This window comes from Mesoplodon mirus, assembly GCF_964341445.2.
Source record: "Mesoplodon mirus genome assembly, chromosome: 10".
NCBI lineage: Eukaryota > Metazoa > Chordata > Mammalia > Artiodactyla > Ziphiidae > Mesoplodon > Mesoplodon mirus.
In genome coordinates, this window is record NC_138986.1 from 61,088,405 (window position 1) to 61,113,911 (window position 25,507).

Genomic DNA, 25,507 nt, shown 5'->3' on the forward strand with positions numbered 1-25,507 from the left:
TGTTAATTTTTTATCACCACTCTTTTTTTCTTCATTTCTTCTTTATCCATACTCCCTCATTTATTTCCTTGGGTTAGAGTTTTCAGATAAACAGCTTCATAAGTGATGCTACAGAAACAAATCAAGGATAGGCTGTCATTTGTATAAAGAAAGAATAAGCCTTTGGGATTCAGTGTGTGGACTTCCATAAATGTCAAACCTAACTTTTGTTTTTGTATGTGGTGGGAATAGAATTTAATGTCACTGTTTGAGTCACTGAATGGGTGTCTGTTGAGCTCATTAATGTTCCCCATTCAGAGAACCCTTTATGGACATCCACTCCATAAATTTATTACCATTTGTGGGAAAATATTTGACCCAAATACTTTTTGCTTCTCTGTGACATGGATCATAATTCTATCACAGTGAGCTGTTTCCTTTCTCAACCACAGAGATATACAATCCAGGCATTCCAAATACACATAAACTCTGTTATTTCTTTTATAAACTCAAACTTGAGCATGAATCTCTTCCGTTTCTTTCCCCTCCTTTTTGATTCACAATTTGAGAACTATCTCCTCCAACCCCACATTCAACAGGGTATCTGGTCCAAAAGCTGGTCATCTGGGGAAATTCAGAATGTTCAGAATTCTGAACAAGAACTTCTCTAATTCTCTCTGGATAATGCATTTTTAGGACCATCTAGGAAGCCACATGGATGATTGAGTGGATGGACTAATTTCTAATTTCTCTTGAGTTTGGTGGTTCAAATGAAGACTCTTGGTATCCTTGCCCCTTGGTGTTCTTTTGTTATGTTGGCATAACACATCTAAACACAGTAACTTCTGAGAAGTTATAAGATCAAATCTATCTTATGACATTTTACCAAAGTCTTGCTAGGTCTCCTTTACCTCTTCCTGGAAAGAGGACCTCAAAGTTCCCCAAACATTTCTTTACAGTTATCCCAGCTGACCCTTGGAATGTTTCTGATAGAATAATAAAGATTTAAAGGTCTGATGCTTCTGAGGGAAGAGGTTCATGCTAAAGGTTATACCCCAGCAAGTATAGTTTCTAGTGATATTCCGTTTCATTGAAGAAACACCATTCTAAGACATAAAAGTTTATCTTTTGAGTACCCATTAGAATTTCATTATGTTTCAAAGCTGCATGATTTTTAAAAATGCTCTAGAAATGTTTGAGAGATATTCTTCTGAATCTTTGTGGAACACGTTCTGACATTAAATGAATTAATCATCTAATGTAACTCTAGAGAGAACCTAATTGATGCTTGTAGTGTGGATTAGCAGAAGTTTCATGAAGTCTGTTACAGACACAGATTTTGCTTTAGATAAAACAAAAGATTAAAACCACTAAGAGTTTTAACAATTCCTCTTATATATAAATAGTATTCCTCCAATATATAAAAGAAATTAGCAGAAGACTACCTCAGTCAAAACAGGAAAATCCAATTGAATGGGATATTTCTGATAGAACATTTTTAGAATCACAAATAATAATTAAAATAATTCTTAGTTTAGAATATTTTAAAATTTGATCACTAAGAAAGAACATAGATGTGGAGGCATTACTGTTTGGGTCAGACAGAATTGAATTATGCTATTTTTGTATTAATACAAAATGATATTTGGACATATGGTTAATTTAGGCATTACAAAAATGAAGATAAAAATCATGCCCACTTATGTAACAAAAGTAGAAACACTACAAAAGTTATTCCATACCTCTTTTGCTTACTGTACAGTTAATGTAAAAAATAAATATCTAAAAATAATTTGAGAAATATGTACTATGCAAACTTATTCAGCATAAGAAACTTCTGAAAACCAGAATTTGTAAAATAAGTAAAAGCAGTATTATTGTAATAATAAACATCTGTAAATGTATTTGAGAATAATTTATGTGCTCAATTAAATATATCTAAAATGTACTGTAGCAATCATTTTCCTATTTAAAATATGAATTATTGTCAATACAACAAGTAGGTTAAAAAGTATTTTTTTCTTAAATTCAAAAATGGTGTTATATTTTTAGGCTGATTTTTCATTTGTAGTACTAAATTTTGCAGTGATATTTAACCAAGGCCATTTGTGACAGTGTTATGCATTTTCACAGTAGTTGACCAATCTTTCACTCCAAAGTACAACTTAATGTTTTTTTAAAGTAAGTTTTGAACCCATGATTGTAGCGCTGTCACACTTCACTTAACCAATGGGCCTAGATTGTCCCAAAATAACGTTTATTATTTTGTTAAGTGAAAACTGAATGGTTGGTCACCCTTCCTGTCATCATGGAAGCAGAAATTCTTCTTCATTTTTCTTTTTCATCTCTAACCCCAACATGACAACACAAAATATTTGATTCATTGACTTGTCTACTCATCTATATCAACAAATCTAGCTCTTGGCTTGCATTACCTATTGCTGTTTCTCTCTTTTCAGTTCTATAGCCACTGACCAAATGTATTACTTCAGTCAGAGACCTTCACCTTTGGAACCTCGCCCTCTTCAGTTCTAGGCCACACAGGAGCATTAGCACAATGTTCCTCACACACTGTCTTTAATGCTTTTTCTTCCCTATTTAAGAACAATTAGTAACTTTCTATTGCCTGTTCTATTAAGTGTAAACCTTTAATCCTAAGAGTTCATTATTCTCCCTTCATCTGACCCTTTCTCGTTTAGCAATCCCATTTCTTGTTGCTCTTTGGCACAGTTGTTCTGCTACTTCCAAGCCATCTGGCTGCTCTTAGCACACAGAATTTGCTTCTAACTGCTTCCCTACCTGTGCAGATGTCACACCTTGAATCACTGGAAGCCCACTGCTTCCTGAGACGGCCCATTCCATTTTTGGATAGGTCACTTAGAGAGGTTTTCTCTTTACTGAGCTAAATCAACTCTAGTATATTGTGTATGAGTTTTACTTTTATCTTTGTGTGTCAGTCTAAGGGCGTCTTCCTTCTCAGTTGTTGTGTATATGTGTGTTATGTCAATAGTGGCACTTTTCATAAGCTCTCTGCATCCAGCTCTCCCATGCTTCCATACCCTGATCTACCCTCCCACCACCCCAGAATCACAGTAGATTGAGCTCTAACTGTGCACAGTAAATGTTTAATACATGTTTGATGACTAAGCTACCTTCTAAATAGGGAATAAATATCTTCTAAAAATAGAAATAATTCTCTATTTAGAAGGTAGCTTAGTCATGTGAAAGTATATATACTTAACTACACTTATCAAAGGATCACAAAATCTCTGTGTTGGAAATGGTTCTGTGAATTTTTTAATTGTAAAGATTGAACACAAGCCTGATCAGTGCATATACACCCACCCCCCCATCCCACACAGCAAAATGCCTAAACAATACCAATTGTTTAAGAAAAACCATTACATTTTGTATGTTTGTTTATAATTGACTAACTGAGACAGTATTACATGTTGTATATCTACACGGATTCAAAATGGCTTGGTTTTCTAAATATATGATACACTGTTATATTCTAGATCATAGAACAATTGGCATATTCGGTTTCACATGTGTGATTTCAAACAATGCAGGAAAAATATTGATATTTTTGCCTACATTTAACAATGTGAATAAGAGAAAATATCTTGGCATTGTTAATACCAAAAAAAGGACAATTATATCTTTCAAATCACCTATGAAGCCTGACCTTTTATTAGTATCTCTAAATTGCTAATCTCCAGATGTCCTTGCATTTTAAACTATTTCAAAAAATGTGTTTCCATAACAATTTTAATTAAATCTCTTGTGATATAATTGTAATCAGTCACAGCATGTAATTAGACTTCAATCAGAACCTTTAATGCTATGCAGTAATCTGAGAGTAGACACTTTTTAAAATGTTATGTCAATGTGGGTTTCTTCTCGTGACCTCTCTCTGCTCCACCCAAGTGACACTATAACAAAGGGTGGTAACTGAGCATGGAGAGCAGAGGTTGATTTCCATTTATCCCACATTATGTGGAAAATTTTGTCCAGGGGCAGCTAGGTAGGGTCATCATCAGTAGATGTCTGGTATAAAGTTAAACACATGGTGATAGACTTTTCACTAAGGCTGTGACCAATAAACACTGGTTTATTTGTAGATTGGCTACCGAGGGTTGAGAGTGCCCCCTCACAGCCATGCAAGAGCTTGAAGCTCTAGAACACCATTGGCATGGGTGAGGTGAGTTGCATGGGCATGGAGGAATAGTGGGGGAGGGCTCATCTGTAGACCTTATCGCTCTGTTGTGCTGCTTTGCAGGTCCTGAATTATCAGCAGTGAATTATTCTTTTTCAGTTCTTATTATTACTAGGTTTCTTTAAAGCCCACTTTTATGTCTTCCCATTAATCAACTATGTAATTTTGGAAGGCAAAATGCATGACTCTCAGAGCTAATTATGCACTCTATTATGCCTTTAGATATCTGGGTGAAAGTCAGGTTCCAACACTCAATCCCTTCCCTAAAACTCATTTACAGAAATGATGATTTAATGATCTATTTACTTTAAAGGTTTGCCTTTGGGGACTGATTATCTTGGTTAGCTCTTTTGAAAGAATAGACTTTTCTTTCATGGAATCTGTAAGTATTTAGAAAAAAATCTTTGTGGGCTTTGAAATGCATTTAATACAAAATATGTTGAAACCTATGCTTTGACTATCCTTAGGGAGAAAGGACCCTTTTATATCTATGCAGAGAATGAGAGGCATAGTGTCCAGAATTCTCAAATTCCATTGATTAAATGTGGTAACCAACCAGCTGTGGAAGCAGGGTGGATGAGGGCAAATCGTAGCTTTGTTTTTCAACTCTGAAGTCAGTACTTGTGAACAATAAAAGAATGATAAGATGGCAAAATACTTAAATGTGATGATTAGTAATCGCTTCCTCCTGATCATTTTTTGTTCTTCTACCATTCAGAGCCAATCATGTTATATATAACTAGCTAGTTAGGAATGCAAACATTAGTCTCATGTATGCCCTTCAATTGGATCTCTTATTTTCCTTTTTACTCAGCAGGTTTGAAAAACATCAGTTTTCAGTAATGACATCCATGACTTCTAGGTATAGATCATACACTTGATTACAATAAAGAAATATTTTCCTGTATTTCTAACAGCAGAGTGCAGTATTTTGCAAGGAAAGGTGCCTTTGTGACTTAGTATATATTCATTTCTGTTAGTCTGTGGGGTTTTTTTTTTTTTTGAGTTCTTATAACATAGTTCAGTCAGACTGTGTGCAAAAACTCTTCCGCTATAAACTCTACATGAATTTTTTCTAAAAATTAAGTCAGAAATACAACCTCGATCGAGTTCCGGATTTAGTGAGAACAAAAGCAAGGTGGATTTCAGGTGGGGAAGGACTGTCTCCTTCTACATGTCAGTGTCCACCCCAGAGCCACATTTGTGGCAGAAGATTTCCTTGTTGTGAGTCAGGAAGCCTTCCCCCACCAAGGAGACTGAGCACTTCCCACAGTTAAAGCATTCGCTGTGCCACTGGCGGTCTTGAAAGCAGATAAACTTGGCATCTCTGAGACCTGTAAAGGAATTGGAGAAAAAGAGTAATCTATTCTTTCAACAAATAGATTGAGCATTCTCTCAGGGACTCTTCTGGGAACTGGAGATACAGCAGTGAGCAAGTAACCCTGAGATACAGCAAGACCATGTAGAGGCAAGAAACCTAAGAAAGGAGGCTGCCCCCAGTGACCTGTGTCTATTTGGGAAAGTCGCCCATGGACAAGTTCTTTCTATGAGACCCAGCCAGATTCTCAGTCAAATTTTTCCATAATCTACATAAGTAGGTAGAATCTGGGTATACAATGCACAAATTTTTGGAGACAGTTAAGGATTGCCTAAGACATAAGGAAATACAGGGTAGTGCAGTGAGAAGAGAGTATAGGTTTTGAAGTCAGACATATCTAAGTATGAATATTTTTTTTCCCTCTTTGTGACCCTGTTTACTTAGAAGCAAAATTAAGATAAAATAAATGTATACTTCCCAGCCTGGTATTTGATATTTTAATGACTTTTAGTTTTCTTCTCTTCCCTCTTTTTTCATGTTTCATTTTATTCGGGATAAAGTCCCATGGTCGTATTGTGGTTTGGGACACAATTCCCAAAAGCCCTAAGTAGAGAATTTCATCTAAACTATCCTGTAGCTAGCCTAATGTGATGACCTTATTACCTTGCCCAGAGGTGACTTCAGCATAGGCTTGCAGCAAAGATCTGTGAATCTGATCCCTCTGGCCACTGAGGCCATGCTACCCATTGATGAGTTTCTAAGAGGTGCTTTGTCAGCCTCTATCACTTCAACTTGGGCCTCACTTGAGCCATAGGTTTTCTAAGAAAGGTATGAGAATTTGAGTCTTCAGTGAGACTCTATCTCTATATCCCAAATATGAATCCAGCGTACGGTTCAAGGAACTGATTTTGAGGAGTCGTAGAAAAGGAGAAAAGGTCTAAGGATTGGGAAGGGGTTGGGATGCCCTAGGCTTGAGTCTTTATTTGCCAATGATAATGAACTTTTGTTTTCATCCTGGAAATGTTTTTTGATGTCTTAACATAAATTTACTAGTTCAGGGATAAATTTACATCAAAGTCTTATACTTTTCTTGATTAAATTTATAGCTTATTTATGATGCTGTCATCACTACTTTCTAATAAGAGTAAATCAATAATGTACCAATTAATTCCCTTAATATTCAGAACATTAATAAGCTGACTGCAAGAATAATGTTCTGTATATACATAAATCATCTCTGTTCATAAAACTAATTATTATACATCCAGCATTTTGATGCACATGAGGTTTTCTTGATTTTATTATTAGACCTTGTACAGGTGGCAAATGTAGAAATAATTCTTTCTAGAATTTTACAAAGAAGAATAAAAAACAAGCATCTGGTAACAGGAATATAAGAAAGTCCTGACTCAACATGTGAGCTGATTGTAAAGTTTTTTGATTTTGGATATGTTTACTCCCTCAGATCACAAGGGTCATTTGCAGTAAGAAAGTCAACAATGAAACAGGTCTCTGACACCTGTTTTATTTGGCTTCATTTATTCCTGAAAATTCCGTAGAATAAGAGCTAGCATTTGTTGAGCACTTGAGGATGAGCCAGTCACTATTCTAAGCCCTTTACTTCATGTAGCTCTCACCTCACCTTCATGGGGTAGATATTACCATCAACCTGGCTTTGCAGACAGAAATTGTTGGACAGAGAGGTTCAGACTCTTGGCCAAATCACCCAGATGCTAAGTGGCAGATCTGGGATTCAATCCTAGGCCATCTGGTTTCAGAGCCTATGCTCCTAACTTCACCAAATTGTCTGAATTTTCTTTTTTAAAGAACCAGGAACCTTAGCATCCCTTTCTGAAGAAATCAACATTTGAAACTCACTTTACTAAAAATAAAGAGAAATAGAAGAAAGCAAAGATGTGATCTTGTTCAAATCAATTCCTCATTTTGCAAATAAGGCAAATGAGGACCTTGGTGGTGAGTTTTGTACCCATGGATCACACAGTAGTCAGGGGCAGAGGCAAGACCAAGGTCTTTTACTCCCTAGATCAGAGCTCTTCCTACTAGATCAAGCTTCTTCATTTATCCCAGAAAGTTTGCAAGGTAAATCCTATCTTAGAGGAGGAGAAAAATTGTAATTACATCTTGAGTTTGCTCCTTATAGATTTAGTTACTTTAAAATAGTGTTTTGAAAACATTCTAACATAGTTTCTTAGGATGACATATTGTTTGCATGAATTTACAACTTTCAGAAGATAAATATATGGTAGTATAAGTTCCCTATGGTACATTAGTTCAAATAGTTCAATTTTAAAGAAGCACTACAACAGGGCCTATATACATTTAAGAATCAGATCAAAACATATTAAAGTCAGTTGGAAATTTTTGCAGGCATTTAGTTTCTGGTGTCTCTCAATCACAGAGCTAAAAGAAGGTTAAGATAATGACCAAAAGACTGTCCTAAATTAAATGCATATCCTGCATGTGGATTACTTTGGGGACAAATCATTGGTTCCTGATCATCCCTATGCTTCATGTGGAACAATGTGGTTTTTCTGTCTGAACTAAAAAAAAAAAAAAAAAAAAAAAAGCTGTGCTCAGTGATTGACCTATAACAACCCATCAGAAAAACCACATGAATCTGTGATGGGTCAGAAATGAAGCTCATCAAGTTCAGGGCTTGTGTAGACACTTTCAGATCAGTATTAGCCATTTGGGTCCCCAGAAAATTTTCAAACCATTCTGAGTTGTTTAATTTTCTCATTTCTTCATGGAACACCCTTCACCCCCATTTTTTTTTTTTTCTGGCCAATTCAAGAAAAGTGTTGTAGAATAAATTGACTAAATCCATTGGGCTGTGATTGCAGATTTTACTAAGATTTTGCTGCTCCAGTTACTGTTGCATTTATGGAAGTCCCATTTCTAACTAAAACCAGTAGAGTTGGTGGCTTATTCTCTTGGCTTCAGGAGTTGCCAGATGTATAGAAGCAGGAGAACAGAGTGGTTAAGAGCCCAAGATTTGGAGCCCTATAGTCTGGGATTGCCAACGTAAGCCCTTGAAAGGGCTGGAGAGGTGACATAGCTGAGTGATAGAGCCAAGGTGGAAGCAGCAAAGGGGACATGCCCTACATAATGGGCCAGCCACTCAGCTCCATATGACTGTGACCTGGCCGGGAATGTGAGGGTAGTCTGCTTACCCTGGGCAGGCTCTTTGTTTACTTTTTGGCTATAGAGATGGATTTTACATTGTTTACAAACAAGTGCAGGCCAAACAAACCATGCTTGCTGGCCAGATATAGCCCATAGGCCAGTGTGAGATTCCGAAAAACATGGTGCTTTCCTTGTACAGACAGACAGAACTATGTTCTGTTCATCCAGGAAACTCCCTCCCTTGCAAGCAAGTGAAAGCCTATCAAGCTGGGTTTGCAGCAAAACTCTTTATCTGAAGATGAATAAATATTCAGTTTTACTTTGTGATATATTTGAAGATAGAGGAGGAGGAAAAGGATAAAATAATCTTTAATTCTGTGTTACATAAACTGAGCTAAAAGTGAAATATGACCTAAGAGTACTAGGAATGGAGAAGAGAAGTATAGTTCTGCCATGTTATTCAGTGACCATACATTGCCTAAAAGAATAGCTGTTGGATTTCTCAGGTGTGATGAGATCTTCAGTTCCTTTACTACAGGATTAGCATTTTAGAAGTGTCTCTAAGGAAAATATAATGTGCTCTTTACCTTGAAAATCCATTTAACACAGATCGATTTACCATTTATGTTATTTTCAAATCATGTCATGTATATTTTGTTTCTTCAACAGAATGCTATCTTGTTTTTTTTTTTTTTATCACATCTATTCACAATTAAAACTTATTGTAGGGCTTCCCTGGTGGCACAGTGGTTGAGAGTCTGCCTGTTGATGCAGGGGACACGGGTTCGTGCCCCGGTTTGGGAAGATCCCACATGCCGCGGAGCGGCTGGGCCCGTAAGCCATGGCCGCTGGGCCTGCGCGTCCGGAGGCTGTGCTCCGCAACGGGAGAGGCCACAACAGTGAGAGGCCTGCGTACCGCAAACAAAACAAAACAAAACAAAAAAAACCCAACTTATTGTAAGTGAATAGAAAGCAAAGAGAATAATACATTTGTTAGAAGCATCTTAAATTGAGGTTTAATTAATTCCTGACCTATGCTATCCTAATTATTATAGCTTCAGATTTTTGCACAGTACTTGCATTTAATTAAAACTTTTTCTGTTTTAAGGCCCTGTTACCCTTGTTTGGAATTCAGCAGCACTTTGTTTTATAAGTATCCCTTCCCCCAGTCAACTCCTTAAAGTTCTGCCTCAGATCAGGCCTCCTTGTGAAGGTCTTCTCCGCTCATCTTATCCTCCTTCTACCTTGAATTATTCCTTATGTAGAGTCAGTATCATGAGGTTTAGTATTAATTACCCTCTACAGAGCATAGCTACCTTAATTACACTCTATACTTGCCTTGAGGGTTCTACATAATATTTATATTTATATATAGGTACCCATGTTTATTTCAAAAGGAAACATAAAGGAAGGATCATTCTTTTTAAAATTGCATTTCCTGAACTAACTACATAGCATTTACAGAGCCATAACTGTCTCATGGTAGGACCATATTAAACTGAATAACTCACCAGTAATAGGCTTGGTGCAGGTGGCACACTTTTTGGCATAAAGATGGTTGTAGCAGCCCAAGCAGGATGGATAATCATCTCTGGACATAAACTCTTCTTCACAGAGCTCTTTCCTACAGCCACTGCACAGAAAACACTCTTTATGCCATGGCTGGTCACAAAACATTATCCCACCTGAACTAATCACCTGGCAAATGATCACAAAAAAGTCAATGACTGTGGACGTTATTACAATTCAGACATTTTGTGATTCTCTTCTGTGCCCACAAGTGGTACTTTGGGCTACTCTATCACATTGTGTCAGGATGTCTTTTCCCTGTGATTTTTTTGAATCTATATGAGAAACAAAAGGCGACAGGGATTAAATAGAACTGGTGATAAATATCCTAATGTTTCTCCTACAATGGAACAGAAAGGAAGCAGGACCATAATGAACTCAGGAAAATGAAAAAGAAATAGGCCCTTGATTCCTTTGCTCATCTTTCTCTTTCTTGTTGGTTTTCAAACATCTGTTTTTAGAGTTCAGATATTTTCTATGCTATGTTCTTATGTCCATGTATAACTTTTAAGGATCCTAAAAAAACAAAACAAAACTATTTTTTTCCTGAATGCTTTATTCCAGCAGTAGTAACCCTGAAAGGAATTGATCAACACCATAATCTGCTAATAATGAATAATATTTCTGAGGTGTTTTTTCAGTCTTCAACCCTGTTCTTAACTTCTTCTTAACATTCTCGACATGCTGACACAGTAGGGACTATTATTTTTCTCTCTTTAGACATGAGTAACTACTAAGAGTTAGAGTAGTTAAGTCACTTGCCAGGGTCACACAGAGCTAGCATTCAAACCTGCATAGTCTTATTCCACAGCCCATGTGCTTAACCATGAACACAGTACTGAGATTAGATTACTTTGCACTGATAAGCAGTTGACAAGTCTTTATTGAATGAATGAACAAACACTAAGGGAAAAAATGTTTGGAAAGCAACTGCAGTATTGTATCTAGCACAAATAGGGGTGCTGTGGGCAACTGTGTGAGTTTTCAACATTAGGGCTCAAAGTCATAAGTGCTGGTTGTACATTGAACCTTAATGTGTGATATGCTAGGGTTTTGCAGAGATGCTTGTTATTCCTCCATAAGATTTATTTTCTAAACCAGTTTAATCTGGATTTTACTTTTTTAAAGGCTGAGATATCTTTATTTAAAAATCAGATGGAAAAATATTAGACAACTTTTCTTGTGCAGCAATTTTTAAGTCATAGCATCTTTCAAATCCACGGCTCTTGAGGTCCTGGGTTGTCCTGGGAACCTGGCATATGCTCATGGAAATATCTTATAATGACTGAAGCAATGTGATATCTGAGATGCCGCCTGTAATCTTTGTATGCAAATTAAGTAGATATAGAAAGAGTAGTCTATTCTAAGACATCCTATTGTGACATCTAAGTATCCTATAGCCATCCTATAGGATACTTGTCTATCCTATAGGCTTTTGAAAAGATTATTCTAAAAATATTTTAAAATCTTACAATGACTATCTTAAAAATTAAAGATACTTGATAGAAAGTTATTTTTCATAAAGGAGAAAAAGTATACTATGCTAAATAAGTAAATAGGACACATAATAATGTGTGTGAGCTAAAGCAATTTAAAATACCCACCTGCTGACTTCAGATGCCTTACAGAAGGCACAGGAGAATTCCAGATTCCTTTGATTTGTTTGGTCAAATGATTAGCAGGCAATGCTTAAAAGATTCAAAACTTGAAAACTGTATTCACAGCAAAATAAAACTTGATGTACCCACCAAAGATTGTTTCATTAGGGAGAAGAAACTCTGGAACATTAAAAATTGTTTGCTTGTGATTATATTCTTTTGAAGAGGCAGACGGGCTAAGATGAAGTCTAACATCCAAGCGTGGTTTTTGCTACTGATTGATCCCAGGATTTAGAACAAGTTTCTTCTCTGGCAAAGTGGAGGCAATAATGATTTTGCACCCAGTGGATGAAAGCTGATATGAATCACAGAATACTCTATGTGAAACTTGAGGAGTTTGAATTCAGAGTACTACAGTTTGAGGTTACTTGCTTTTTGGTAGAAAATAGATTTTATTTTGTGAAACTAAAATGTATGAAAAAAGTTCTGTGAGCCTGATGGTCAAGTAGTTTTTGCTTATTTTCTTTTGTTTTATATTTGGTCTTTGGCTTGGGTTGAAACAACTTGTTTTTCTTCAGCTTGGATCATCTTGATCCGAAACATTTATATCCAGCTTTCCTTAAAGGACTTGTGGTTTTAAAAAATTAAATAGAAAATAATCTGGCATGTTGTGATCTACTACCCAATAGAAACATTTCATAAATTTTTTGGTGACTTCAAATCATGTCCTAAATATAGGGCAGGCTCCTCTAACCTGGGAAACGCCAGGACTTTGGCCCCAGATAGTGCTCAGCTCTGATGTACTAGAGAAGTTCTCTTGACTCCTTATAGCATTGAAAGAAACTTTATATTGTGTGCCCAACAAATGATTTTAAGATGAGTCTCACGAGTGTCATTAATGTTTTAGTGTAAGTCCTTAAGAAATGTAGCCTAAAAATGGCCAACTTAGTTGTCCCACAAAACAGTGAGATAAATCTATTTTATTTCCAGCATCCCTTTCTAAATGCATGTCATTGACTGATAACTTTTTGGAGCTTCATCTGTCACAGGGTCATAGGGTCTGACTGTTTCTTGTAAAGTCATTTTCTAAGTTGTTACTTCTGGTAGAGTAATGGAAGTCTTCGGGTGTAAGATGGTTTTGTAGCATGTTACTTTCAACTGTAATTTTCAGCCATCATGACAGTGTAATTTAATAATTATAACATAGGGGTTGATTGATGCCTCTTCAAATGTAGTACCAGTATTTTACATATTTGTGGAAAATCATTGAGTGTGTGTATGTTTGTACATGCATTTGTAGAAAGTGGCAATGACACTTCAGATGCAAGTATGCAAATGGTCTTAAGAGACCTGCCAGAGTAGCCTGTAGATCAAAAATGTTTAGAAACCACTGGACTTATCCAATATGTTTTCATGATTCAAGCTTTCTCATCACAAGTTATAGGCTTATTTGAAACTTATGATGCCTCACAGGTCAAGAATTTCTTTGAGAACATCGATATATATTTATGGAATACAGACAGACTTTATCAAGGTGATAGAGATGAGTGACTTCTTCACGTAAAAGCTTAGAGGATACAAAAAGAATTGGACCATGTTTACTTGAAAAAAAATGACTTTTTTTCCTATTGGAAAATATGTTTTGAATGGGTGTCCAAGTTGAAAGGTCCTGCATGGAGCTCTGGAGATGGAGGTGAAGGAAACCACTTGCAGTTCTTAAGCCATCTTTCTGTCTTTCTGTCTAATGAATTTCCCTAAAGATCTTGTCAATCTCTTTGAGTGTCATGCTCTTATCTACCCACTCTTTTTTTATTTTTTTAAACATATTTATTGGGGTATAATTGCTTTACAATGGTGTGTTAGTTTCTGCTGTATAACAAAGTGAATCAGCTATAAATATACATATATCCCCATATCTCCTCCCTCTTGAGCCTCCCTCCCACCCTCCCTATCCCACCCCTCTGGGTGGTCAGAGAGAACCGAGCTGATCTCCCTGTGCTATGCTGCTGCTTCCCGCTATCTATCTATTTTACATTTGGTAGTGTATACATGTCCATGCCACTCTCTCACTTTTTCCCAGCTTATCCTTCCCCCTCCCCGTGTCCTCAAGTCCATTCTCTATGTCTGCGTTTTTATTCCTGTCCTGCCTCTAGGTTCATCAGAACCATTTTTTTTTAGATTCCATATATATGTGTTCGCATACGGTATTTGTTTTTCATTTTCTGACTTACTTCACCCTGTATGACAGACTCTGTCCATCCACCTCACTACAGATAACTCAATTTCGTTTCTTTTTATGGCTGAATAATATTCCATTGTATATATGTGCCATATCTTCTTTATCCATTCATCTGTTGATGGACACTTAGGTTGGTTCCATGTCATGGCTATTGTAAATAGTGCTGCAGTGAATATTGTGGTACATGTTTCTTTTTGAATTATGGTTTTCTTAAGGTATATGCCTGGTAGTGGGATTGCTGGGTCATATGGTAGTTCTATTTTTTATCTACTCTTTAGAAATATAAAAGCTTCAAGCTAAGAAGACATTTATATTGCTTGGACATGATGTGAGGAGTGAAATATCCTGTTTAAATTGGTTCCCTTAGTCACTCTGTGAGACAAATCCATATCTCTCTGAAATTAAATGGATCAGAAATTTTCTAAGAAGTATTTTGTATTCAAAGAGAGACGTGGGCCCTCTACCAGAATATGTGAAATCTTGCCTGAACAGCAGTGAATGGAACTGGAATATCAAATCACTTGAGCCCTTGGAACATTAAATTCATGTTCTGGGTGGAATTTTATGGTGATAAAAATAGATGGGCCTCCTCACTGTGACAGGTAGTGCTTTTGAACATGTTGGAATTCAAAATTAACATGAATGTGCAAAGATGGATATAACATGATAGTATCAGTTCATTGCAAACATATAATGCCGCTAAAAAGCGATGGTTTGGAAGATTTCACAAGCTTCATCCTCTTTAGATACTTACCTTCTTACAAAAGCTGCAGTAGTGAGCAAACTCCATCTCAAAACACGGCACACAATAATTGCCACTCTCTATGGAAATCAAAGGTTTAGTTCCTATTGGCTGTCGGCAATGCTCACACACAAAGCAGGTTTCATGCCAGTAGTTTCCCTTGAATTTCATTTTCCGGGAACCTGTACTCCCAAAGTAAGAACCTGTTAGTACAAATCAAGCATAATTGTTCTTTTAAGCAATAATATGTCAAATTACTTAAAATATATGCTAAAGTTAAGGTGAAAAAAGCAATCATCCATATAGAAAAAATAGTGTTTACTGGTTTCCAAAACATATATCTGAAAAAAGAGGTCAATAAATAGAGTTCAGCCACGATGATGGTGAATCACTCTTTCGCTGGAAACTCTTGTGCTGTTTCACAATTTTGAGATGTGAAAGTACTATAAATGTAGACTCTGAAAGGCTGCACATGCTTCAGATAAACTGGGACATAATAAGCATTACAGGGATATTAGGAATGCCCAAGGCACAAACTCCTGAGATTGATGTTGTGTAGTTATGGTCTCCTAGAAAATCTTTGAACCTATAATAAGAAAATGAGAGAGAATTGTTCGTATGCTGCTGTCCATAGGGATTGAGAAGAGAATCAAAACAGAGAATTAGTACTTGCCTAAAGGTGTAACAATTTACTTGGATCCTTGTTTTCCCAGTTTGTGTTGAGCTACAAAATGATGATTGGTCCCATTCTCCTATGATGGATTATGTTTTCTGATGCTATTGGTTCTGCCTAGGACAGGGTGTTTAGTGCAGCGTTAGTATTATTTATTGGTATAGATTTTATCTTTATTCCATGGCTCAGTTTCTGGTTCAAAATGTTTCTATGAATTAGGTTTATGAAAAAACACAAAAGACAGTACTTTGCCCATTGGAGACAGAAAGAATAATCTTTTCATGTGTAAAGTACACTAAATGAGATAAAGAGATAGCAGAAAGATGTCTTTCTGCAAAGCAGGGTTTTGTATAGTATAGTTCCCCCCTTTATCTGTGAGGGATACCTCCCACGATCCCCAGTGGACGTGTGACACTGCAGACAATACCGAGCCCTATATATATATACACTATGTTTTTTCCCATACATACAGACCTATGTTAAAGTTTATTTATAAATTAGGCATTGCAAGAGATTAACAACAATAACATAATAAAATAGAACAGTTATAACAGTATACTGTAATAAAAGTTACATGAATGTGGTCTCTCTCTCAAAATATCTTATTGTACAAGTTTAATGTCTTTTCCATCTTAACCAAGCACCTATCATGCTCCGTGGCCATAACTTTTGCAGTTGGAGGTGCAAAACTAGCACAAATTTCTTTTTCCTCCTTCACAATTTCATGGATGGAAAATTCGTTCTTACATTAGATCTTAGCAACCTCAGCATACAATTTCTTTCCTTATTAAGTTGAGAACTTCCTTTTCATTTAAAGGAAGCACTTTATGGCTTTTCTTTGGCATACCTGAATGGCCAGCATCACTACTCTTGCACTTTGAGGCCATTATTAACTAAAATAAGGGTTTCTTGAACACAAGCACTGCAATACAGCAACAGTCTGATCTGATAACTGAGATGGTTATTAAGTGACTATTGGCCAGGATGCTCTGGACAAAGAGGTGATTCACGTCATGGGCAGGATGGAGAGGGATTTCATCACACTACTTAGAAGAGCACACAATTTAAAACTTAAGAAACTTTTACTGCTGGAATTTTCCACTTAATATTTTCAGACTTAAGATTTTTGGCCTTGGGTAATTTTTGTTTGTTTGTTTGTTTGTTTGCGATACACGGGCTTCTCACTGTTGTGGCCTCTCCCATCGCGGAGCACGGGCTCCGGACGCGCAGGCTCAGCGGCCATGGCTCACGGGCCCAGCCGCTCCGTGGCATGTGGGATCTTCCCGGACCGGGGTACGAACCCATGTCTCCTGCATCGGCAGGCGGACTTTCAACCACTGCACCACCAGGGAAGCCCTGGCCTTGGGTAATTTTAACCATGGAAAGTGAAACCATGGATAAGGGGGGACTAATGTACTACACTCTTCCTGTGCCTGGGTTTAATTCAAAGCATTGCAGGTTCAGTTATAGACCAGAAGTGCCTTGTGATCTTACCAGGCATGATGGTCTTCTTACAATGGAAGCATTTGGAGGAACACTCGTTAGGATAGTACTCGGAGCACAGCAGGCACTCATCCTTGGCAGCAAAGGGCTTTTCCACCAAAGACTGATTGCATTTGGCGCAATTGAAGCATCCTTCATGCCAGTGACGGCCTTTATAACAAAGATCCTTTGAGACAGTAAATAAAAGTTAATTAAGTATGTTTGTGACCAAACAGGCCATTTTATAAAACAATACTAAACACTCCTGGGACTCTGGTGCCAGTAGGTGGTGCTGGTAGCTTGAGGGCATGCTGTTATTGATACTATTACCCACAGAGGGGTGACTCTCTGGGGCAATTAAGAACTAGAGCCTGGGGCTTCCTTGATTGGTCACAAAAGACAGATGGAAAATAAGTGTACTCTCCTGTTTCTTCAGATTTCCTCTACCTTCCTTTTATAAACTATAAGAAAAGTTTTTCATGGAATGATTTTTACTTTTAGGTTGTAACATCCTATTACTGTTTGAGATTTACTTAAACAAAATCTCAACACTAGTTAACTAAAACAAAGACCTCCACGGCTCACCCCACAAAAAAGGAGAAAAAAAATATAATAATGTGCATTCTGGGAGGAATGGGTATATGTGTGAGAGGTATCAGCGCACAATGGTTTAATGAAGATGAGGCTAATGTGAAGTGAGAAGATACAGGTTTTTGAATCTTTCCGGCTCCAATTATTTATATAGTTATTCACTTATACTCTTATCATTCTAGAAATAACATTTCAGCTGTGTAACTTTGGGCAAATGACTTCTTTAATCTTTAACATCCGAAACTATCTCCTAAGATCACTGTAAGGATTAAAGTGTATCTTATGTTTCACAGTGCTGAGCATAGTGCCTGGAACTTGATTGACGATAGCTTTGAAAATCCTTATATATAGTAGCAGAGCATTAGAGTATTAACAGTCAACACTAAAGAAAAACAGGCATTCCAAAGCACTTGTCTGCTGTTCATATGCAATAATTCTGTGAACTGAGGTAAGACCTACCTTGGAATCTGATTCGATTGGTTCTTTGCACTCCTCACAATAGTTAGAAAAGATACAATCATAACAAGTAACACAGTATGGATTGTCATCCTTTACTACATACTTCCCAAGAAGTGACGCCATGCAGTATTGACAGTCAAATTGAGCAGTTGTCATTTTGGCTTAATCCTATGAATAAAAAAATAATTTACATATATAAAGGCAAAATTTTTTGATAAGATAAATTATAAAGCCTCAATACAGCATGAGTCAAGCACTTGAATAGATTTATATTTTCTTATATGAACACCCACCAATTTAGGAAATATGCTGTAGTTATGGTGACACTTGTAGTGATTTAGAAAAGGCTACTCTCCCATCTGGGCAGTTCCTGTGTGTTTTACTAGCAAAATGCATTAAACCAGCAGCCAGAGTGTGAAAAAACATCTTGTATTCCTCATTCACTAATGTGGAATTCAATGAGAATGTAATATGTGTTGAAATAGGATGGTTTCACCTCAAGGATATAAATATGAACTGTTGATAGAGCTTTCACTAGCTGTCATCACTTACTGTCTTGTTGGAGAGTGCTGGAGGTGGAGTTCAATGGGAGTAACAACAGTCTTTTTTTGCTCTAACTGAAATAGAAATTAAGTACATTTCTAATGTACTAATCAAGTACATTGTCATTTTCCCTGCCATCCTTTTATTTCCCAATTCTTTATCGGGTACCTAATGAGGGTTCTGCACATTAGTCCTAAGGTCTTCCTGTACCATAGACTCTCCTTTGGGACGTCCTCCTTACCTGTGGCTTCAACCTCCCTAAGTATACTGTTGACTTAAATCTCTAGCTTTAGCCTGTTCTTCATTTGCCTCCTGGACACCTCCACTTAAATACCCCACACTTAGATGGTCAAATAAAACTCCTCAGCAGTGAGGATTCAGTCCAAGTGTTAGGTCTTTGTGACTGCCACTGAGCAATTTTCCAGATGTGGACGTGCAGTTAAAACCATCAGTGGTAGAAAAGAGCTATCGGATTCTTCAGGTTTTAGGGCTAAACTAACATGTACACAGAAGGAAGAATAACAGCAGCATTTTATAGAATGAAAAACATAAAGCCAAGGTCAGGATAAGAATTCTAGTTATTTTGTAAATTTAGGAAAACCATTAAAAAACAAAACACGTGGATTTCAAAAGGGTTTAATTAGGCATCGAACACAAGTTTTTCATTATCACCAAAAATAGTACCACTGATTTCCTTGGAAAATAAATATATTGGGAACTATGAATATTTTCCAATTCTCCACATCAGAAATTTGTTTTTTTAATTTTAGCAAAATTAGAAAATCAATTAATTATTGATGATTTTTACAGCATTTTTAATGCCAGTTTTTATTTACTACATTCAAATTGCATTCTCACATATTTTGCCGCCTTTTATTTTAATGATGAAGTTTCCAGCAGTGTCTTGCTGAATGTACATTGTCATTAATTCTGTTTATAGCAGATCTTTACTAACAAAGAAAAGACTAAGGATTTAGAATATATGTGTCTCTTCCCAGAAAAGATGAAAATTCAGACTAGAAGTTCCCAGTGGAACATGCCAAAATTATCTGCAAGAAACACTGAATTCCCTATTTGATTAATTCCACAGAAATGTCCCTTTTTAGTGAATACAAACACACTGAAAGGATTGCTGAGAGCTTGGAAACAGGAGGAAATAGATCTAAATCCCCTGAAAGATTTAAAAATGCAAATTTTATTCACATTTACAGTGATCAAGTGTTTATCTCTTAATAGTGAAATACGGTATATACCTTTAACTTTTATCACTTAATATGGAAAATACCATTTTCATTGTTAATATTTCTTTAGTTTTAGATGTATATAATAGCACCATGAAGCACAGCCTCTCAGGACTTAGGAACTCCCAGACTACTTCCATTTGGTGAGGCTTTTAGTATATTATAAAATGAAGAAACACCAAAGGTATCACAAAATTGGTAGAATTTCAAATTTTTATTTTAAACAACACTCTAAATACAACATTATAATACCTGTACCTCATTTGGTGATCAGAAGTCTAAATATCTAAAATCTAAATATCTAAATAAATACTTATTTTATAATATAAATATTGATATAGAAATATATATCAGTGAATATAAATACTTGTCTAAATGTAAGTACAAGAAGATCCTCCCCATCCCCATTCTAATCACATAATAGGCCTTGCTCCATAAAGATTCTTAACAAAATTGACCCTATTTTCTCCAGTTTTTTAAAGGAGAAAGTACATCTTATTCCATCTGTTTTTTAAAAGCAAAGTCAGGGAGTTGGGGAGGGTGAGAAGAGTCAGTTCAATATCTCAGAACTATGTATTAAATGTCTACTCTGTAATAGTTGAAGTCCCTGCCCTCAAGAAGTCTGGATTCTCTTAGCTCTTACCTTGGTAATAGTGAATATTATTTGAGATAAGAGAATAAACTGAACGTTTGTGGTCTTATTCTTAGTTGGGGAAAGTACACTAAGAAATTCAGTCATTTTCATAAAGTCTATCATTTAACTATGGGTATATGAATACATCTATATAGAGTTTCTTAGAGGTGTTATAACCATAAATATGATACAGATTCCACTAGAACCATATAGAATTCTTAGCAACTAATAGAAAGGGGTGGGGAGCTACAGTAAAGGGAGACCTTTCTAAGAAGATTTGAAGGAAGTTAAGCTTTTGCAAGTCTGTTAGGAAGGAAGGAAGGGAAGAAGGATCTTGATTAGCAGGGAAGGAAGGGGAAAAGACAACTGGGAGAATGGCACAGGATTACATCCGAAGTTGGGGAATGGTGAGTCTTGCCAACAGATTTTCACCCGGCTCCATTCAGGATAAAGGAAGACCTTGAAACTATTTAAAGCTTTTCAAAGCTATTTGGACCTTTAATAAAAGCAGTTCTAAGTGGTGTGAGGGCAGGCAAAAGAGACAAGGGTATGAATTTTTCCAACTGGGTCACATTTTACCACCTTATTCACTCCTAAACATCATTCTGTACTTTTTTTTGGCCTTTGTCTCTTTTTTTCCCCTCTTCTTTGTCCCTTACATTAATATTTTTGAATAATCAGAGAATAACTAGTGTCCTCAAGAGCAGACCAAATGGCTAGTTTTTAATCATTTTCTAACAGGTAAAACTGTAGGAAAGGGGATAGGGACTATATGATTCTCATCTCAGGAGCCCCCATCTGAGGGTTAATTTGGCAAAGATATTGAAAAATGTTTGCTTTCAAAGATTTAAAATCCTTGAACAGAGCTGATTTATAATTATGAGTCATAAGAAATCTTAATAGTATCCCAATTGAATAGCATTTAACTTTTCCTGGCATGAACTTAGAAACGTTAGTATCAATATCAATTAGACATTCTTGTCAAACTTTTCAAAAGGATTAGATTATATTTTTGCCAAACTTCTATAAAAATGATTCTGCAATTATGCAACAGTTTAAGCACAGACTTTTTATCATTGCATACTGGAGTTTTGGAAGACTGATTTAGAGGTACACCGATATATCAAAGAACCTATGAAGATAAGATAAATAGCTCAGAAGTCCAATGTCATGAATGCACTTGGCTTTCTTTTTCCAATTATCTCCCTTAGATTTTAGATTTCTACCTAAAAGCATGTGAGTTTATTGGTCCTAACTTCTATAGCTGAGAATCCTGTTTATTACATGTTATTTTTAAAACCAGGAATAATTTTGTGTCAAGTTATGTTATATGGTGAGTTAATGATTAGAAGTTTAATGCTGTAAGCAATATACTCACTTATATTTTTATTATGCTGAACAGATTCCCAAAAAGTATAGTTGAGAGAATATCAAGCAGGGGAGAGGCAAGGACTTGAGGCTATGCAGGGTATCTTTAATATGCTTTGGTTTGCAAGGCATCACACACCATTCATTCATTCTATAAACAGGTAAATATTTTTTTTTGCACAGTAATCTGCTAGAAATTATGAAGGACATTAAAAATAGACGAGACTCAAATCCCATCCTCAGAGAGCTTATAATCTAGTAGGAAAAGTATGGACATTTTATAAATAACTAAACAAAGGTTTGGAAGTGATAAGGAGAAATGAAAGGTTATAATAATTTAGAGCAATGGTTCTAAACACAATGCATGTTAGAATTTTTTAAACTTCCAAAGTGCACTCCTATTTGAAACCAATTAAATTGTGATTGCTGGGGGTAGAGAATGAGAATAAGTATTTTTTAGCTCCCAGAAGGTTCTATGTCCAGTGAATTAAAAACCACAAGTTAAGAGAAGGAGGAAGGAAATTACTTTTAGCTGGGAAAAATTCTGGAACAACTTAGAGAAAATGGCATTTGAATGGATCGTGTGGTAGCTATCATGGGTTGGTTCTCCCAACCCTGGCTCTATCCTCCTCCTAGTTGGAGAGGTCAGGCAGCTAAAGACATCTCCTGGACCCTCTCACAGCTAGTGTTGAGGATGCAAATTTGGCTCTGCTAACTCTGAACAGGTGTGTGTACATTGGAAGGTGGGAGTGATACGTTCCTGCTGCTGTTGCTGCTGGCAGACTGGGTCGTAGAAATGTGAGTGGTTTCTCCCATTCAGAATGCCTGGACTCAGGTTTTCCAGGGTCCAGGGACTCGTTTTCGGGTTGTGAGAGGTAGTCGTGATAGTGGTATCAGCGGTGGCAGCAGGTTCCTGACCTCTGGATTACAGGGCAGAATGGGTGCTGTGGTGGACAAAGAGCAGCCTCTACCATCCTTGAAGGAATTGTTAAAAATACTAACAGTGAGTTCTAATGCTCCCGTGTGTTTCCTGAGGGCCATGTACTGTGTTAACCACTTTGTGTAGATTCTCTCTCTTAATCCTCATAACAATCCTGTAGGATGGGTCTATTATTAATATCCCCATTTGACAGATGAAGAATTTTAGAGAGGCCAAGATAACTTGGCTGATAAAAATGCCAAATCCAGGATTTTATCCTACACCTGTCAGAAACTGAAGCCCAGGATCTGAGCCAGTGTAAACCTTTTCTTTCCTGAAGATGTTGAGGGAGGGCACTTGAGACTGACCAACAGAATTAGGAAAGATGTTTATACTTGAATACATGAGGTCTGCATGGAAAATAGCAAGTAATCTATTTGAAGTGGCTTGCAGGGCATGAGAAGGTACTAATTGGAGGACAAGTTTGGAAAAGTAGGCTGGGCAAGATCACCAATGGCCTAAGTTTCAAGCTAGAGATGAACATATGTTGTCTATAGAAGAGTTATAACTACTGATGATTGAGAATAGAAGAGTGAAGTGTTTTGAGCTGAGATTTGTGAAAATTAATGGAAATAGTGAGAGAAGGGATTGGAAGGTAGATATACCACAGACAGGAAATCGATAAGGGGTCTATTTTTTAATATTCCATTTAATCAACAAATATTATTATCCCCATGTAAAAAGAGTTGTTTTATGTATTTTGGTGGGAATATGAAGAATTCTTATTGAGGAAATAATGTCCAGTCTATTAAAACTGACAAAATACATCATGTTACAAATTTAAAAAACAAAACAAAAACTATGACCCTCACCCAGACTAAAAACACACAACCTAGGCACCTCTGGGTAAAATTACTAAAAGTCAAAGATAAATAACATCTTAAAAGTAGGTTAAAGGGCTTCCCTGGTGGAGCAGTGGTTGAGGGTCTGCCTGCCGATGCAGGGGACACGGGTTCGTGCCCCGTTCCGGGAAGATCCCACATGCCGTGGAGCGGCTGGGCCCGTGAGCCGTGGCCGCTGAGCCTGCGCGTCCGGAGCCTGTGCTCCGCAACGGGAGAGGCCACAGCAGTGAGAGGCCCGCGTAACGCAAAAAAAAAAAAAAAAAAAAAAGTAGGTTAAAAATATTACTTCCAGAGTAACAACAAATTGAGAAGTTACCTACTTCTCAACAGAAAAAAATGGAAGGTAGACAATGGAAAGATAAAATGGCTGAAAGAAAATGGGAGCCAACCTAGAAGTCTATACTCAGGTAAAATATCTTTTGTTAAAAAAGGTGAAGAAAAGATATTTTCAGACAATCAGAAACTGAATATATTAATAGCACACCCATATTACAGTAAATAACAAATAGTGTTCTTCAAGGAAAAGGACACTGAGCTCAGATTGAAGCTTAAAAATAAAGGGGTGAAAAACAACAAAAATTATAAATATGTAGGTGAATCTGAATAAATATTAACAGAACAACCTTAAAGAATTTGAACACTTAGGCAAAATGGGAAACTTCAAAGATGAAACATTAAAACGGACACAAGAAGAAATATAAAATTTTAGAGAAACTGAATTTGAAATTAAAAGCCTACCTATAAAGTAAAATACAAGGCCACATGGCTTCTCCAGTGGATTTTACCAAGATTTAGGAAGAAATAACACCAATATTAACAAACTATACCAAATAATTAAAAACAAGAAACATGATCCACTTAATTTTGAACCCATTAAAACTTTGATTACCAAAATCTAAAAACATTATAAGAAAAATTATAGGCCAATCATACTCATAATAATAAATTTTGCAGTAAATACAAAAAATTTAGCACAGACAATAACTAATTGAATCCAGTGATATATGAAAAAGTTAATATCATGATAAGCTGAGTTTATCCCAGGAATGCAATTTTAGTTTAAAATTAAGAAGAGAATCACTGTATTTTACCGTATTTACCAAATAAAAGAGTAAGCCATATACTTAGCAGATGCAGAAGACTGATAATTTTAAAAATTGCTCATTGAAGGATACTATTAATAATGAAAAGCAAGCCACAAAATGACAGATTAATAGATGATATTTGCCACGTATATAACTGACAAAGATTAAAATGCAGAATATATAAAACATCAGTAAGAATTAAACTAATGGAAAAAATGGGCAAAAGATATAAGAAAAAAATTTTCCATTTTAAAATGACAGATATTTTAAAGGAAGCTCATTCAACTCAGTATGAAATAATTTGTACTCATGGTCAGAAAAAATTAACAAGTCTGACTATGAAACGTTGGTGAGAATAAGGAGCAACTGGAATTCACACACTGAAATAAGAACGAAAGATGAATGGATAAACCACTCTGAGAAACAATTTTTCATTATATTGTAAAGTTGAATATGTATCCTTCATATGACTCAGTAATTTCTCCCCTAAATCTGTGACTCATAAAATCTTGCAAAGCTCACCTGAAAGAATGATCATGGCAACATAGTTTATAGTAGCCCTAGTAGCAGGAGACTCTGAATGTCTATCAAAGGGAAAATGGATAAATAAGTAGATGTATGGTCATATAACATACTGCTATATGGCAATAAAACAGATGAATTATATAGGTGCCCTCCTTAATACAGATAAACCTCACTACTGAGTGAACTAAGTAAGTTATAAAATAGTAAATACACCATGATTGCATTTCTATAAAGTTAAAAAACAACCAAAATTGATTATTAGGAATTATGATAA

General features: G+C 36.2%; 1 protein-coding gene across 1 annotated transcript in view; it reads right to left on the reverse strand.

Moving 5' to 3' along the window:
* Positions 1-3,399: 3,399 nt before the first annotated feature.
* The window catches only part of FHL5 (four and a half LIM domains 5), a 39,020-nt gene continuing 16,912 nt past the window's right edge, over positions 3,400-25,507 (reverse strand). The window contains exons 2-6 of the mRNA XM_082633595.1: positions 18,017-18,184; positions 16,979-17,153; positions 14,824-14,993; positions 10,175-10,361; positions 3,400-5,532 (exon numbers count right to left, since the gene is read on the reverse strand). Coding sequence (XP_082489721.1) covers positions 5,369-5,532; positions 10,175-10,361; positions 14,824-14,993; positions 16,979-17,153; positions 18,017-18,172 — 852 coding nt within the window. The 5' untranslated portion in view covers positions 18,173-18,184 and the 3' untranslated portion in view covers positions 3,400-5,368. The remainder of the gene's footprint in view (positions 5,533-10,174; positions 10,362-14,823; positions 14,994-16,978; positions 17,154-18,016; positions 18,185-25,507) is intronic.